The following is a 17,693-nucleotide window of genomic DNA, read 5'->3' on the forward strand; positions in this document are numbered from 1 at the left end:
ATTTAAAGAAACAATTTACAAATTCAAAAAGAGGTGCAATGTAAAAATGAATAATCATGTTTGTTAATGTTTAACATTCCATTTATTTAACCAGCTCTTCTTAAACAAACATCATAACAGATTAACCCCAGAACGACTTCTTCTGGTGTTCCTTGATGTGCACCGTCACTGGGACCTGCTTCTCGATGTACACTGGCTGCTTCACGTACACTGGGTAGGGCTTCTCGACATGAACTGCGTATGGCTTCGGGACCTCAACGTATTCCTTCTTGTAGACCGGGACCTTTACTGGGACCTTCACCTCAACTGGGTACGGACGATCAACATGGACTGGGACCTTCTTTTCGATGTACACTGGAACCTTCTTCTCAACGACGACTGGGACCTTCTTTTCGACCTCGACTGGGTACGGGACCTTCACTTCCACCGGAACGTGCTTCTCCACCTCAACCGGGTACGGGACAGGGACCTTCTTGGTGATGATCTGCTTGACTTCCTTCTCGGAGTAGTCGTTTCCGTAGTAATCATGAGATTGGTGGCTATCGTATGAGCCATCGTACGACTCCTGATGAGATCCTAGATCCCAGGTGCCGCGCTTCTCCTTCTTAGAATCGCTGCCTCCATTCGCACTGGCCAGAGCCAGAGCCATGGTGAATACGATGAACGCCTGTAATCAGGATTTTTGGATGAGTTGGAGTGTCGTGATTTGCTGTACGATTTTGGAGCTTACCTTCATGTCTGCCAACCAGGTGGATGTACTGTACGATCAAAAGCTAACGATGGAATGATGAACCTACACCGATGGCCGGAGTTTTTATATCGTCCGTCTTGAGCCTCATTTCATCAATCGCATACGTTATTGTGTTCGCTTTTCCTCTATCTTTAGCAAGCGTTCATGGAAAATCTTACGAAAACGGAAACCAATGAACCATACACGCAATGCACCTACCACATTGAAGATACAATTTGGTGTACACGTTGTTTTCGCAAATTACGTTGATAATAGCTTATGTTTAGATAAGGTAGGAAAATAGTTGGTTTATTCTTTCTTAACAGATGACATAGCTAATTTTTTATAATCATATGCGTAATTTTAATTTATGGTTCAATAATAAATTAGGTTATAACTTTACTTATTTGGTTATAAATTATATTGAACAGAAAGGTTTCCTTTTGACCTGATTTACCTAATGCTGGAACCGTTCTTCGTGAACGAGTGGTGCTTCAAATGATATCTCATGTTTAGATGAAATTATGATCATGAGCCATGTCAATCCATTATGATCACCAGCTGGGTCACAGTCATACAAGGCAAACGTTTTTCGTTAGTAAAAGAAAGGATATTGCTATAGCGCAAATCAAACATGATAAAATTATTCGATGGACAGGTCACGTCTCCAACATAATTGTCGCCGTGCAGCGGTTGGATGCATCCTTTTTCCGAGTACCTCCAGGATAGTCGTACAATAAATCGTCCGTGAATTGTTATAGCAGACAGAATTAATCAGTATTTTTTTTGTTAATTTATTCATGGTGATTAATATTAAATATTGCATTAGTTACATTCAAATCTTCAGTTTTATAGCGGAGCATTCTATATTTATAATCGAATGTCCTGTGGAGTTAGTGATGAAATTTGGTTTTAATTTTCCGATTTATGTTTTCATCTCGGTTCGGATTACGCTCAGACGTACAATTATTTAAATTATGAATCGAAAATTATGCAAAAAATGTTTGTTAATATAATTTCATCATTCCGTTTCATTTATTACAAAACCTTCATTTTCTCATATGTATTACATAGTCTTCTATGCTTTTTTCTGTCGCACATATTTTGTCTTAGTTCCAGTAATGTTTCTTGTGGTGTTCCTTGATGTGAACCGTAACTGGGACCTGCTTCTCGATGTACACTGGCTGCTTCACGTACACTGGGTAGGGCTTCTCGACATGAACTGCGTATGGCTTCGGGACCTCAACGTATTCCTTCTTGTAGACCGGGACCTTTACGGGGACTTTCACTTCTACTGGGTACGGACGATCGACATGCACCGGAACCTTCTTCTCGATGTACACTGGAACCTTCTTCTCAACGACGACTGGGACCTTCTTCTCGACCTCAACTGGGTAGGGAACCTTAACATGCACCGGGACGTGCTTCTCCACCTCAACCGGGTACGGAACGGGAACCTTCTTCGTGATAATATGCTTAATCTCTTTGGTGGCATAATCGCTATGACCCAATCCGTAATTGTCGTATCCATAGCTGTCATAGGATTCTTCCCAAAGTCCTCGTTTTTCCTTCTTGGTCTCTTCATCTCCTGGCGCTGCACAAGCGACAGCCAACACGGCAAAGAACACGATCATAGACTAGAAGCGTTGGAATACAATGAAAACATTCAAAAAATATTAATGATTTTCCAGGTAGGACACTCGAACAGAATTGTTTACCTTCATTGTTGCAAGTTTGAGCTATCGTCTGACGAACTAGTGCCGGTTGACTTGTGTTTGCGCTTGCTTGACTGCTTGTTCGAAAGATTCCGATCGAATGATTCCAAACCACCAGTGGCACTGCATTTATAGTCATCTTGCCTTAAACTCACATCCTGTTTACAACTAACAGCAGTGGCAGTTGCTTTTCCTTTATTTTTCGAGCCATACACCATATATGTTTGGCATTATTACTGCTGTTCATGGCCATGCTGTATGAAGAAACATGGTTGACCTGAAGCCCAACGTACCGTGAAACTCTACTGATTTGGAATCGCCGTATGAAGCGGCCTAGAAGTAAACTTTGTTCGCTAAGAAATATTTTTAATTAATAGTTTCGCTTAAATAAAGTTACTTTTGTGGCATTTCCTGTTTCCATAAAATATATATCGACAGTTTTTTTTCAAATCCACATGAGGCTGGCGAAACAAACATAATTACATTTTTTCAAGGAATTTCCAAAATTGGTTTGGTGCCATTTCGTTCGCCGTTGTTTTTAATGCAAAATAATATTTACACTTTAAAGTTTAATACAAGTCCAATCAAAATAATTTTAAAAAAATCACAATAGATATCATTTGCGTTTGCTCTTTGAGAAAGTAAATATTTCCAGTAGTAATAGTTGCTAGTAGTACAAGGAGTTGAAGTGTATTTATCAATTTTTATCTTGTCGAAACACATTCAATTAATGGTATTGTTAAGTTAAGAGAGCAGCATTTATTAAATATAAGAATGCACAGTTCATCGTCTGAAATACCATCGGAATACTAACTCTTTGCAAATTATCTAGTGAACCTTATTCTATTATGTATTTATTCAATCAATTAATCATGTGAAAGCAAAGTTGTATGTGTTTGTGAATAGTTTTCGAGGATTTTATTTTAGAATTTTGTTGTTGGTCCAGGTCCTCTGTTCGAAAGTCCCTGTTATGATTTTTCTACAGAGAATTTGGGCCTCTGGAGGTAGGCCTTTCTGTAACCATTTTTCTGTTCTATCTATAGCCATTCTTCTCATTGACCAGCTTATCAATATTCGTGCGCTTCATATTAATGTTCTATCAATAAATGCACTATTAATTTTGCTTGAATAAATTAGTTAATGGTTGGAATTTCGTTACTCCATGTTATGTTATCTTTCAAATAATAAGAAATTAATGAAAAATAAAAGGTCAGTTTTCAATATCAACGTTTATTTTGCATCATCAACAATAGCCAAAAAAAATGGAGGCAGTTTCATCATCCAACATCTTAGCCCCAGAGGGACTTCTTGTGGTGTTCCTTAATGTGGACAGTGACTGGAACCTGCTTCTCGACGTACACTGGCTGCTTCACGTACACTGGGTAGGGCTTCTCGACATGAACTGCGTATGGCTTCGGGACCTCAACGTATTCCTTCTTGTAGACCGGGACCTCAACTGGAACCTTCACCTCAACTGGGTACGGACGATCGACATGGACTGGGACCTTCTTCTCGATGTACACTGGAACCTTTTTCTCAACGACGACTGGGACCTTCTTCTCGACCTCAACTGGGTAGGGGACCTTAACGTGCACCGGGACGTGCTTCTCCACCTCAACCGGGTACGGGACGGGGACCTTCTTGGTGATGATTTCCTTCTTAGTGTATCCATAGTTCAGCGGCTTGTGCAGATCATAGCCTCCGTACGAGTCGTAGCCCGAATCCAGTTCTAAGATTCCTCGCTTATCCTTCTTATTTTCGTTATTTTCGGTAGCGCAAACGATGGCCAACGCCATAGAGAATACAATGAACGCCTATCACCACAGAAAAAAAAACGTTAAGTCAATTTAGCAACAGGTCACAATTTCAGCAGTGTCCAAAGTTTAGAGCAGAGAGTAAATGTAACTTACCTTCATGGTAGCCTTTCCGACGTCGATGTTGTAGACGGTTGTATGTGAACTGCTCGGTGCAACGTACGCTTGCTGGATGATGTCTGTCGGTAGCTTGTCGCGTTGCTTTTATAGGCGTTTCTCTGCGATTCAAAGCTTATCAGAAAAATCGTCATAACTTTTCTCGCTGCAATCCCCCGCACTAGACACGCTCTGGTTGCTTTACGCTCCGTTGCCTCCATCCGGCGGCATATGATAACCTGTAAGACTAGGCGCGTAACAGCTGCCACATCTGCTACACGCCGGCGGTCAATTGGTGTGTCGCTAAAGATGACCAAAAACGGAAACACCGCAACACCCAGCTGTTACAGCTGAACCGTGTAATGAATGTATGGAATGCACACTTCTGCCACTGAAGGTCATATCATTGTAAAGCTTTTCGTGTAATGAGTGGAAGCTATGCACTAAAAATAGTGGCAAAAAATTCTAAACGCTGCTTTAATTATGTGGATTACTACTTTACTCCAGAAATATGACCTATTGAAACACAGTAGGCTGTTAACGATACTGAGTTATGAGTAAGAACTATTAAGACATTTTTCGCCTGAACGCATGAGACTGAACTACAACTATTAATGCAGTAGAATTAATATTTCACCTGCCACTTTGATTTAGTTATTGATGGAATCATCTTAATTTAAATTCCGGTTGAAATTTAACGCATTAGTCTTTGTAAAATTTTCATTTATCCTCACCACTGACACTGATATGCAACCAGGGAAAATCGTTTTAAAATTTATGACATTTAAAACATATTTCGTGTCAGTTTTGCTTAATCAAATACAAAAACAATGGCATCTCTGATCCAGCAACCAACATACTAAAATCAAATTCTTCACATTGGTAACAATACTTCCTTAAAAGACCATCCACACAACGACGTCTTGGGAGTTTTATGACCTGCATATAATTCAACGACGGTACAAAATCACAAATTCAGTGTTTCCGACATAACTAACTAACTACAAATACCATGCACATCCCGGATATGACCAGATCTGATAGCTGATACTCAATGCTACGGCTAACGTTAACAATTCTTCCTCATCGCAGCCTCGCAGCCAATACTCACGGTTGACCAGTTACAGTATAAAAACCACACAGCCGGTCGAAAGTTAGTATCAGTAATCGTTCAGCAATCCTGCGAGCTACATCAAAGCAAAACAACATGAAGGTAAAGTGAACTAGGCTTCGAGGAGGAGTTCACTAGCCGTTTTGTAATTTCCAACACCGGCATTCTTTCCTCGTTAGGTTTTCATCGTCTTCGCGGCCGTGCTGGCAATCGTCCTGTGCGATGACGCTGAAGTGAATAAGAAGGACAAGCGAGGAATCGTGGAGCTGAACAATGGTTACGAGGATTACTACTACGGCAATGACTACCAGCATGCCCAGGTTACGAACCACGTCACCGTGACGAAGAAGGTGGCCGTGCCTTATCCGGTGGCCGTCGAGAAGCAGGTCCCGGTCGCAGTTAAAGTCCCAGTGCCAGTGCACGTGGAGAAGCAGGTTCCGGTGGTGGTCGAGAAGAAGGTTCCGATTTACATCGAAAAGAAGGTGCCAGTGCACGTCGACCGTCCGTACCCAGTTCCGGTGAAGGTACCAGTGAAGGTGCCCGTCTACCACAAGCAGGTCGTTGAAGTGGCCAAGCCCTACCCAGTGACCGTCGAGAAGCCAGTCCCAGTGTACGTGAAGCAGCCACACTACGTCCAGAAAACGGTTGAGACTCCGGTCTACGTGCACGAATCGTCCGCTTACGGCAGCCCGGTTTCCTACGAGCACAAGTCTCTGTGGGGCTAAACCAATCTCCCTACGATATGCACGAACCCGCAAGCATCGGTTTTCATCATCTGATTAAAGGACATACATTCTTTGCGCGACCAAAAATATTCTTTTCGAATTCACGATATGGAAAGAAATGCCCCGGCCCGGGGGGGGGGGGGGGGGGGGGGGGGAATTGGATCGAATGCATAACATATCACATTCTGATTCGAACATAAATTTGATCGAAAACGTCACAGGAGAACTAGTCATAACTACTACCATAAATCGAGCACGACCACTATCTGATTGTTTCACATTATCGGTCATCGATTTGTCATTCATGGGACGTACGACACAAGCTGCTGCTGCTGCTGCTGCTCTGCAGCACAAACCTCCATCAGCCATCGGAAGTATGTCAACCATTTATGCTGTGAAAATATTATTCAAATTCTTGACACGTTCTTCATCATTCATAAATCGATGATATCACATCACAAACCCGGCGCATCCACACATCCTACACCGAAGAGGAAGAAAAAGAAAAGAAAAACAATCCAGCCAGTAGATGTCCTGCGTCTACACCTTCCAAAAAGCAGCAGCCCTCCACTCTTCCTCCCCCCGAAAAGTGGTAACGCTCGATTTGAGTGCCGGCGAAAGGCGATAAAAACCCAAGCAAAATGAAGGACATACACATAAAAAGGACACACAGCGCCAGAAGGAAAATCCAATAAAACAATTCCACATGAGATCCACATATTCCCCGGGTACCGGGGCACGGGGCACGTTTGCGAGCGGCATGGGACGGGGCACGAAGATGGGACAGAAATCGATGCAAATCGAAGGTCCAGATGGTTTTCGGTGACTGGTCCGGTGACGAATTTCACCCACGGTCCACCCACGGACACAGTCCACTTGTAGAAAGGACATGGTGGAATGCGGAGATGGTGCGGCGATTGGGTTTCCATTTACAGCCGACAGCACCATTCGTTGCCATTCGAGCCAAGGTAAATGTTTGCATCGGAACATGCGGATGGTTTACTCATTGTTGTTCAAATATTGTGCTTCGTTGTTAGAAATGAAAGAGGCTCGTTTCAGCAGGCGCAGTCTAAGTTCTTCTGAGCTTGTGTTTGAAATGAAGAATTTAGTTGAGTTACTTAGAACACTTAGAGTGAGGTTCGTCTTGAGCTATGTTGCGAATGTATCGAAGTACCCTGATCATTCAATCTCATAAATAATGTTCAATAATAAGAGAAGAGGACGATACTAGCAATACGCCACAATAAGTTACTCCGTATCCACCGGATGCAGACGAACCGGAATGGTTCTGGGTCTGGCGAAATCCCACCCAAGCGCAACCGTACCCAAGCATTACCAAAAACGCCATCTCGATCCATCTCTTACGTGCTGTCGCTGACCGACAATCGAATGAAAAGAATGTACAATCTTTTAAGGGCCGTCGCCCAAGCATAATGCTCAGCGAACCACAGCCCACCCCCGGGGGGGAAACGTGACCCAGCAGGCCAGTGCGCCGCGCAAAGAATATACAATTAGCTGCCAAAACTGAGAACTCCCCGGCCTGCTCTGTCCGGCATTAATCATGCTGCGAATATTAGATCGAATGGTAAAACGGAAACGAAAATGTGGTTCTTTTTCGAAACGATTTTATTGGCAAAGATCGGCACACGATCGTGCGATCGGGTCCACGAAGCTAAAGCCGCATTCCCCGCACGATGATAACCCGTTCCTCCTCGCCGCGCATGCTTTATGTGCGGCGCGTGGCCGCTCCAAAAATGCTGATCGCATTACGCACCCCACGGCCTACTCGCATTCCCGGGCAACGCTCTCGCAAAGCAAAACAAAACCTATCGGCGAGAATGATAAAGTACAGCAGCCCGAGCCAAGAACAGAGACACAACTACCATCGTGCCGGGCCGATAAGCGGTGGCGGCGGCTGCTGCCGTACGTGAACAGCTTAAGCAAACAAACTGATCGATGGTAAGAAGTAAAGCAGGGGGGGGGGGGGGGGAAACAACCACGATCATTTTGCGTAGGGTGCGCCACCAAAACAACGCAACAGACAGTCTATTCGCGGTGAACGTCGAGTGTGAATCGAATCGAGCGGTGGCAGACACCCTGTACTAGAAGAGATTGCCGGGTACGGTCGGAGTCATCGTCGACGTTATAACCCGTTTAGCACCTTGGTGCGCGAGCACGCTCGTTCGCACGCGATCACAAGGACGGACAGACGACAGTATTGGCACGACACTCTCTACCAGGCAGTTGCCCTCGGTCTGAGCTTGCAAAAAAAAAACAATAAACTGTCTCGGCTTTCCCGCGTGTGGCATAGAGTAAGGTCACGCCAGACAGTGTTCAGACCGTGCCGTCGTTTGTTACTCATCGGACAAGTGCCGCGACTAGGTGTGTGTTTAACTTGTGTATTACTCCCACCCGCCATATGAAAGGGTGACATTCCATTCAAGCTGCGCCGACTGGCGCATTCGGTCCGTCGTTTCCGGGAAGAGTCGTCTCGGTTTGGGTTCGAATTCCGCGAAACAAGTGATAAGGAAACCCCGACGGAACAGCGGGGAACAATCCGATGTTGCCACTGGCACGCACACAATCAACTCGAGAAGGTGCTTCCGTAGTGGTTGCGTGGTGCATAGTCAGCTGATATGTGATGGGCCAGCCAGCAGCCGGTGCGCCACCTGTTGTGTCTACCACGTGCTCAGTCCGGTCAAGAGGTTGTATGCGTGTGTACGCCGGATCGCGATGTTTCACGACATTCTAGCGTGTTCGTTCTTAGCCGCTCACCCAGTGCTGTTATCGTCTGGAATGCTTGGATAAACAAACGATAAATCAAGTTGGTGCATGGGATAGTGACCATCGAAAGTTTGTTTAGTGAGAATTGAAACTGTTCGAGAAAAGTGGAAATCATTTCTGTTACCTATTACCGCGCTCAATCAACCAAGGGAAACAAGCAGAACACTCCGTGATCGTGACATAGTTATCGAAAGTCGTAGAAGAAGATAATGGGTACATCGGCAAGAAGCGTTCACCTAGTCTGTAATTTAATGAGGTGTATCGAAGGTAGGTAACCCTTAATTGGACTGGACTAAACCGCTTTCAATCCATTTCCTGGTAACATGCTGTTGAATGCATGCCTCGCTGCGATGCTTCGCAATTTGTTAACTAATCTTGAATTAACACGAATAATCCGTTCCCGTACTCCCGTCGCTCATCGTTGAGTCATGGATAACAACCGCAAATATGAGTAATAAATTCCAACGTGTGTTGTCAAGCGAGTTGTGAATCCGTGAGACAGCAACACGATCGGTCAATCGTAGTGACCTTAGGCTGTCGCTATTGCCCTAAAAAAAGCAGTATTGCTCCTATTACACATCAACCTTCGGGACAATTCTTTGTTCTCCGTATCTCGTCGTAAGGCAACATTGTATAAGCTGAAAACAATCGGACCCGATCGCCATGCACGCGAGTTTACTGTGTGAGCCCCAAAAATTGCATTTTCCCATCAACGGTAGTCAACTGATAAGCATGACACTGATCGGTGTGAAAGATTACATGCACAATGACTGCTTCTAATACATAATATTGTTTTTTTTTTTGTTCTGTTCCGTTCAGTGATAATTTCTGCTTTTCCTTTTTTGTGTTTTTGTTTTGAAGAATGCAATTGACCGACCGTGGCAGCTTGCAGCAACGACGACGACGAAGACGGCGAAGACGGCAAAGGCGACAGAGTGGTGCGTTATCAGTTGTTCATGGATAGTAGACGGAGCGCGAGCGTTCCCATGGGCCGGCGCCACGACGAATCGCACACGAGAACCAGCGAATGGGGGGAGCCTAGGAACGAAAGCAAAAGGAAGCTACAAGTGAACCGCGCAAAGAGTCCACGGAGGGTGTGCTGATAATGCCCAGCGTATCGACAAACTGCACAAGAAACCATCATCACGACCAGCAGGAACTCGTAGGGAGCCAGTCTCGTTCCAGCACCGGTCTCGGTCGGTGGTACGGTCAGTCGCGATCGCAAACGATTGATCGATCCGTAACCCGCACCATCGGTAATCATTCTTCCGATGAAGCAAGCAGCATACCGTCGCCGGTGAACAACACTTCTTCAGCAAACATGCGACCGTTGGGCATCGACACAATGGTGGCAACGCAACACGATTCTCGTCCAGCGATACTGATCGTTCTGCTGGTTCTATGTGGATTCGTTCGAGCTGACGAGATTCTGGTATGTTTAACACGGGACCAGGCATTCAACATTTCTACGTTTGAAGGTGACTAACGTTGTAAATCGTTGCTATTCGCAGAACTATGACGATGATTACTTGGATGTCACTATCAGAGAGGAGATTCCGTATCAACGATCGACGGTCGATAGCGACAGCTACGTTGTGGCGGTCGTTGAGTTCCATCCCGAGCAGATGACCATACCGATCGAACAGCGCACCAGAATCCACCTGAACGAGTACAGCGAGTTGATTCGATCTGCAACGGCGCGGGTTAGTAGACTACGGACTACGCCAGTCCGACCAATCTGTTCACGGAATGGAAGCATTACAATGAGCTGTGATCGAGCGGAAGAACCATGGTGCTAAGGTTCTTATCAGTTCGCCTCACAAGCCTTTGCGGCAAGCCGTGTGCCTCGTCTCGGTACGAACGTGACATCGGTCATACCGTTGACGTTACACGCGGCTTTGCCAAGAGTCTTTCTTTCATTTTTGAAGACATTAGCGATACCTTTTACTAACTGGAACCCTTTTTTCGTCCCATTGCAGCCGGCTGATATTATTGTGTTCCCGGAGCTAACACTTAACTCGCTGTCCGATCCAGTGTTTGTGCCGGAACCCAGCCAACACGTTGTACCATGTGACGATGATCACGGTAACATACTGGTGGCCCTGTCCTGCCTCGCTCGTGAAGTTCAAAAGTACCTGGTGATCAACCTGTCGGAGCAGTTCTTCGTGCAGCATCGGGCCGAAACGGTGCGCTACAACACGGACGTGGTGTTCGATCGGAACGGTATGGTGATCGCACGCTACCGGAAGTATAATCTGTTCAAGGAGCCAGGCACAAGCATCACCGACGCTCCGGAGCTGGTCACGTTCGATACTGATTTCGGAGTTCGGTTTGGTGTGTTTACCTGTTTCGACATACTGTTCGCTGCCCCGACACTGCAGCTCGTCCAGCAGGGATTGCGTGACTTTGTGTTTCCTGCCTTCTGGACCTCGGAACCACCGTTCCTAGCGTCGACGCAAATATTTGAAAGCTGGGCGTACGCGATCGATGCCAATCTGATCGTTTCCGGTACAAACTATGCGCTGTCCGGTGCTACCGGAACCGGGGTTTTCAACGGGCGCAACGGTGCGCTGCTAACACACTTTACCGGTACGCCAACAAGGCAGCTGCACACGGTGACGGTACCGAAGAAACATACGAGCCGACACCACTATCCCAGCGATGCTGTTCCGCCGGTGCTAAACAATGAACGATCGGAACCGCATCGTATTCCCGGTGCCGAGCTGGAACGAGTCGTTATGGGACGCGATTTCCTCGAGCAGTTTACCACGATGCAGCTGAACCCAGAGTGGTCAGAAGATACGATCGAGCAGATCATGTGCCATGGTTTTTTCTGTTGCGATTTCAGCATCAGCACCAAGATCAACGAGCCGTACCCACTGACGCACTACTATCGCATGGCCGTTTTCGATGGTGATCGCACGTTCCAGGGATTCGCCGATGCGCACGTCTCGATTTGCGGTGTGATCGCTTGTCGCAATGAATCGATTGCCAGCTGTGGTCGTCTCCTGCTAGATGCTTCACCGTACATGGAGTTCACCGATATTACGATCACGGGTCGATTCGTTGCCAATGGCACCCTTGCAATGCCCAACACCCTAGACATGGCGATGTACTCACTCGACGCCGATCAGTATCAGTTTTCCGGTGATGTTAAGTTAGTATCTTTATTCAACGATAGTTGAGAAGTGATGTATTTACCGACATTTTTTTTTTTTTCATTTCATTTCAGTTACACAGATAACTATCAAACGGTTACGATGAAACTCAACGGTCCTGTAAATCATTTGCAAACGTTCGGTATCTACGCGTTCAATCATAAGAACTTTGAGTTTTTTAATCCGATTCAACTACCTGCGGAAAGTCCTCCACCGGAGAAGGGGGATGATGATGATGATGATGATGGAGCAGCTAGCCTAGTAGATCCTCCCACGGGGATCATCATTCTGCTTGGAGCGCTTTTAGTCACTGCTTTTCGGCACCCCGTGATTGTTGGCTGATAGATAGTATACATTCATTTCCAGCGCCTTCTAAAAACGCAGTATTCTTAGTCAATTCTGCCAAACGTGTGAGCGGAACGGAACGGCAGCATGTGCCATGGAGCGTCAGTTTGTAACATAAGTAACATAACTTGTTAGTAACAAAAATTACGCTGTGAGTTAAGAGTGGTACGCAAGACCAAATCATTTATTGTAGGACAATATGTTGTAGAAAATATGTGATAGCTACGCGCGCATTCTTTATCCTATATAGCGACGAAATTTGTATATTTTGTATATTCCGTTAGATCAATGACGATCATGAAAAAATAACCAAAAAGTCCTCCATGTTGATACCTCTTCATGTTTCGTCTAAAAAATCCAGAGCTTGTTAAGTAGAAGTACATTGGCAAGCAGCAGCCTTACCAACATGATTTCACGATCATCGGGATTAAGTACTTACTAATCGAGTCGTACCTTAAACTTTATTGAGCACGGCAATCTTTCGGAAGTCCAAATGAGCATATTCAAGGAACGAACAGATTGGTTTGACGCAAAAATATATTTCTCTATTGGTCCGGATGATAAGTGATCTATAAATGCCAAGGCCAAAGTATTCACACATGTAAATTCTGTATTTTAAATTTAATGTTGGAGGAAGTAGACAACGAAAATGTATGTAACATTGTTGATAGCACAAGAGATGATTGTTTATTATTGGTCGAGTAAAGTTTCAATAAAACCTGAACATGTAAGGACTGCACTTCTATGGCCGCATTCATCTTTGGCAGCGTTTAGCATTTTCGTTTCCAGATATGTTTCGCTTGTATCTACCCCTGCCGGCAGTACTTCCTCTGTAACCTTTCTAACTGGCGCATTATAATAACTGGCATAACCACTTCCATTATAAATTATCGGAAGCACAAGTGATTTTTAATCTTTTCCACATTCAATGTAATTCAATTTTATCGACCAATATAACAGTTCTTAGATCGAAGATTCAACGCTCTTTCAAAGATATAATATATTTGGTAAATTATCCATGGGTTACTGGATTCGATTAAGGAGATCTTTTTGTGATGTCAAAAATATATGACAACCAAAGATAAGTATAAATATTAAAAAGAAAATACATCAACTTCAGAAGCAACATGGCTACTCCTTATTAGTAAAGACTTATGATAGCATTAGTAACGCAAACTCATTTTTTACCGTAAGGACATCTTAGAACTAAGCAGAAGAAAACACCACAAATTTGTGAGGTGGTATCACCTTTCTAGGCCTAACATATGGTTCCAATGTTTGGTTCTAAAACAAAGCGAAAAAACAAATTATATAATTATAATTCGAAATCAGGAACAACATATGCTTGATTCGTAGATGAATCTGTAAACAAATGTATACTTACTGCATTTCGTACATGATAACAAAATATTTTCTCCGGGTGGTGCACACTGACATGGTGCTCTATCCAGCGATTGTTAATAGTCCCAAACTGGCAATAAACGCATTGGAATAAATAGATACCATGGATATTCTGCATGTGGTTCATCAGTTCCATTTTACCGCAAATCTTACTACACAAGTTACACTCCATAAAATCGAACGAGTGACTCTCAATGTGGTCTTTGAATGATAAAATACCGTAGTATTTTCTGGATGGACATACTGTGGCAAGGAGTGAAAAGAAACGCTATTATAATTAACATTTTAGAGTCTTAAAATCCATTGAAAGGACTAGTTATTATCTACTTACCCATGCACACTAACATGGGAACAGTTTCTAACATATTATCAATGATGAACCCCTGATCAGATGGGTTGTAGTTCTTCACTCTTCTAATGCACTGAAATATACGGTTGCTCGGTTCTTCTGAATCGGAGTGAAACAACGATTGATGCACCGCTAATGCAGATGCCTCTCGACTACGATAGAAGCATCGGTTACATTGGTAACCACAGTTTCCGTGAACTGACTGCAAATGCTCTACAAGCTCTTTGGGGCCGCTGCCAAAAAAAGCACAATAGCAACACTCTAGCCATTGCATGACCTCACTTTTAAAGCCTTTATAGAAATCGTGATAAAGCAAATGTTGCTCCATCTTTTTATCGTTTTGTGTCGTAAAATCACATGCATGACCCATGCATTTGTAGAACGCAACAAGGGATTCCGTTTTAAGCATTGAGTGATAATAAATGGTCATTTTCGGACTGCTGTTTTGAATCCACGGTTTCGGTATACCATTTACTTCTTTATAGGCAAATTTATTGCCATTGATATCAGAATTGACTTGCACATTTATTGAAGGAATTACAGTTTCATTCGACGTACCATAGATGTTGCTCTCATAATTCATCGCTCGGTCCGAAATCACAACAGATATTGGTCGACTATAAGCATGTTGTATTCCACCGCTTCGGTTCTGAACGGTGGCTGTGGTTCGCTGCTGTTTTCCACATTTTTTTTTAGCTCGCCATACTGGTTCTTTTTCATTGACTTCTACCTGCCTGATCGACTCCTTTATAAATTTGTTCTTGCTGCTTGGCACGTTTGGCATGGTTGGAAAAATCGGTATGGTTGCCACGGTTGCCACGCATGGAGTAGTTGGATAGATCGACGAAGAATCATTCGAATGTTCCCGCCTCTCGTGTATTGATTCCAAACAAACAGGTACTTGATCATTTTCCAAGTCGGGGTGCTGCAAAGGAGGACTTTTACTTGCCTTCATTGAAATTATGGTAACCTCATCATCTGAAGCAATCATTGACATTGTGTCTGAGCTACAGGAAGAGTCATAGCCATCTTCACTTGTGTTAACCTTCATAGGGTCGTTTTTAATAACCTTTCCCATACCGATTATGGCATTACTTGCAACAATTGAGTTACCATTGCTGCTCATGCTTGCAGTGAAACGCTTCTCTACTACGCTAAATCGAACATACTCCATATTCTTTAAAGCATCGTTGCTATTGGACGGATGTTGCTTCTCAAGATGATGTTCCATAGAAGACAAACGAGTTTGAACATAGTTACACCTATCACAGAGGTACGCAAAAATATGATTATTTCTAAAACATATTTCTTTATATGTTTTCTTCTCTCTCCCGTAATACTCATATTCACCAGTATGTTCTGCTAAATGTTTGATCCATTCCGCAACGGTAAGATGTTGATCTTTTTCACAAAAATGGCAAAAACGAAGGATAGCTTCTTTAGCAGGAACTATCGTTTGACTGGTATGCTTTGGTATTGGGCACTTTCTGATCATGTTCGATTGTTGTGGTGTAATTCGGCTTACGAAAACTTCTTGTTGTGGATGTTTACACACGTAGTGTTCGACCATTTTAACCCCTCTATACGGACACAAACAACATTTCATTATGAAATTGCTCTGGCAGTGGATATCAGAATTGTCATTCGGAATATTGGGGAAAACTTTTATGATCGGTGTCGTCTCCGCTCTGCTACATGGCTGTCTGCCGGCTTCAGCTACATGTTCTTCAGTATCTGAATCATACAATACATTGCGTTTGTACTGCTTTTTCTGGTTGACTGGAGCCTGAACACCTTTCTGCGGGAGTAGTTTCGCTGCTTTCTTATCTGTTGACCCTATTGCAACAGATTTCTTTTTCATCTTTTCGGGAACATTAACTGAGGATGAATGAGGAAGGGCTTTTCTTCCAACAGATTTCCTTTTTTTCAATTCAGGAGTAATCATTGTAGATGCAACATCCGCAGCACAATTTGTCTGTTGCCGCTGGACTACTGATTTCGAATTGCTCCGTTTAACAGCCTGTCCAGGCGTCAAGCCTGGACGATCGTTTTCATTGTCTTTATCCGTTTCTGTATCACTCGGGTATGATACGGTATATTCAGGACGGACGTCGATAGACTTACTGCGAGTTCGTTTACTGATTGGTAAATTGTCTACACTTACGCGAGTAAGCACTAGTCGCAAATTAGTCGACTGTCTTCTCATTGCTATTTTGTTACTACTCGATGATGCTCCTACGAATTACAGCAAATAAATATTGATTAGTACATACCTCAGCAAATAATAATTCAAATGTGTTCCCTACTTTTTTCTTCCTGGGCATTCGCCGTACTTATTTCCGAAACTAATTTTCGTATAACATCAAGCGCTTGTTCAAGGGTTTCCAATTTCAGCCTATAATCGCCAAGAAGATCACGTGAAGAGTTAATTAAAAACAGTAAATTATTTGTTTGATATCACATTCAAAATATAGTTGTTTTATGCAAATATTTACGGCGAATTAAAGACGATCGATTCGACTCTATTGAACAACTTCAATCGAAGTTGGATCAATAACCTATCTCTCTGACACATATTTTTATCAGGTTTTATTAAAAAAAAAAACTACCATTGCTACCAAACCATTGCTTTTTTTAACTCAACCAATGTGCAACATCATTATGCGCTACCTCTGGCTCTTAGTCATTATTTTGAATAGCAGTTTAAATAGCTTATAGAGCATGTAATGGTAGTGTATATTCTATCGATCGTAGTAATAACCGTATTATTTTAGTGACTTATGATAAAGGAAGTACATTAAGTTTATACTATATTACCATTTATTTTTCACAAATAAGGTGTTCAGCTGTTTGAGCTTCCGGCGAGATGTGATGCCCAATTTTGTTTCCTGTGCTTGAACTAATTTAAGCTTCCTCTCGATCTTTTTACGCAAGTCTTGGATTCCTTTTTCACGCTCCATCTCCAAAAACGTCGATCATATAATTGATCTCGAAATCGCTTTCAATCAGCCTGGTAATGATTAAAAATTATGCATAGACGAGCATTACGAATGGAGCAATTGGATAACGTTCAACAAAAAATTAATTAATTTTCTTCAAATTGTTTAATTCTATTATTGAAATTTTCTTCAAATCATCAAAAATCCAATTGTTTCTCAAAATTTTCACATACCCTAAATTTTGGGCTATATATGCTTCGTATTAGCTACACCAAAAGGGTGATAATAATATAATGTGCATAATATACTATCTCGAAATTCAAAGAAGATGAAGAATTGGATCGCTCCCGAGATGGATAAAAACACGGCGGGCAGGCATTGGATCTAGGTTTGGAAAAACTTTTGGTTCCCTTCTCTTGCTGAATGAATCTTGAATCTTAAAAACGGTTTAATATAAAAATGATACAAATTACAGCCCATGCACTATACTTTCCCTGCACAAGGTGCGTTCCGAAAGTAATGAGAC

At 43.1% G+C, this 17,693-nt stretch overlaps 4 protein-coding genes across 4 annotated transcripts; 2 read left to right on the plus strand and 2 right to left on the minus strand.

Annotated features, from left to right (window-relative positions):
* Positions 1–121: 121 nt before the first annotated feature.
* On the minus strand, positions 122–4,423 carry LOC126579296 (titin-like). Its single transcript, XM_050242736.1, has 4 exons — positions 4,356–4,423; positions 3,999–4,259; positions 1,846–2,103; positions 122–667 (listed from the first exon to the last, which is right to left on the minus strand). Exons 1-4 carry the CDS (start codon positions 4,359–4,361, stop codon positions 122–124), a joined length of 1,071 nt encoding a protein of 356 aa, XP_050098693.1. The 5' UTR covers positions 4,362–4,423.
* Positions 4,424–5,562: 1,139 nt separating this feature from the next.
* LOC126579298 (zinc finger protein 512B-like) lies at positions 5,563–6,191 on the plus strand. Its single transcript, XM_050242739.1, has 2 exons — positions 5,563–5,568; positions 5,646–6,191. Exons 1-2 carry the CDS (start codon positions 5,563–5,565, stop codon positions 6,189–6,191), a joined length of 552 nt encoding a protein of 183 aa, XP_050098696.1.
* Positions 6,192–8,253: 2,062 nt separating this feature from the next.
* On the plus strand, positions 8,254–13,217 carry LOC126577999 (vanin-like protein 2). Its single transcript, XM_050240144.1, has 5 exons — positions 8,254–9,242; positions 9,837–10,407; positions 10,487–10,678; positions 10,955–12,132; positions 12,208–13,217. Exons 2-5 carry the CDS (start codon positions 10,081–10,083, stop codon positions 12,473–12,475), a joined length of 1,965 nt encoding a protein of 654 aa, XP_050096101.1. The 5' UTR covers positions 8,254–9,242; positions 9,837–10,080; the 3' UTR covers positions 12,476–13,217.
* A 131-nt stretch (positions 13,218–13,348) lies between these two features.
* Positions 13,349–15,683, minus strand: LOC126578000 (uncharacterized). The gene is made up of 4 exons (XM_050240145.1): positions 15,579–15,683; positions 14,211–15,490; positions 13,863–14,122; positions 13,349–13,762 (listed from the first exon to the last, which is right to left on the minus strand). The coding sequence occupies exons 1-4, from the start codon at positions 15,605–15,607 to the stop codon at positions 13,685–13,687; spliced, it is 1,647 nt and encodes a 548-aa protein (XP_050096102.1). The 5' UTR covers positions 15,608–15,683; the 3' UTR covers positions 13,349–13,684.
* Between the last annotated feature and the right edge of the window lie 2,010 nt (positions 15,684–17,693).

Source organism: Anopheles aquasalis, chromosome 3 (assembly GCF_943734665.1).
Source record: "Anopheles aquasalis chromosome 3, idAnoAquaMG_Q_19, whole genome shotgun sequence".
In the NCBI taxonomy this organism is placed as follows: domain Eukaryota; kingdom Metazoa; phylum Arthropoda; class Insecta; order Diptera; family Culicidae; genus Anopheles; species Anopheles aquasalis.

Bases quoted from the DNA above. Each gene is read 5' to 3' on its own strand.
- LOC126577999 (XM_050240144.1), top strand. From the start codon at position 10,081: ATGCCCAGCGTATCGACAAACTGCACAAGAAACCATCATCACGACCAG. The intron at 10,679-10,954 runs GTTAGTAGACTA...GTCCCATTGCAG, and splicing joins TTCGATCTGCAACGGCGCGG to CCGGCTGATATTATTGTGTT. The intron at 12,133-12,207 runs GTTAGTATCTTT...ATTTCATTTCAG, and splicing joins CAGTTTTCCGGTGATGTTAA to TTACACAGATAACTATCAAA.
- LOC126579296 (XM_050242736.1), bottom strand. The intron at 2,104-3,998 runs GTCCCAGTCGTC...GTCGAGAAGAAG, and splicing joins CAGTTGAGGTCGAGAAGAAG to GTCCCAGTCGTCGTTGAGAA. The intron at 668-1,845 runs AACTAAGACAAA...TCCTGATTACAG, and splicing joins ACCACAAGAAACATTACTGG to GCGTTCATCGTATTCACCAT.
- LOC126578000 (XM_050240145.1), bottom strand. From the start codon at position 15,607: ATGGATCAAACATTTAGCAGAACATACTG. The intron at 15,491-15,578 runs GTGAATATGAGT...CCTCTGTGATAG, and splicing joins ACATTTAGCAGAACATACTG to GTGTAACTATGTTCAAACTC. The intron at 13,763-13,862 runs GTAAGTATACAT...GCTTTGTTTTAG, and splicing joins GTTATCATGTACGAAATGCA to AACCAAACATTGGAACCATA.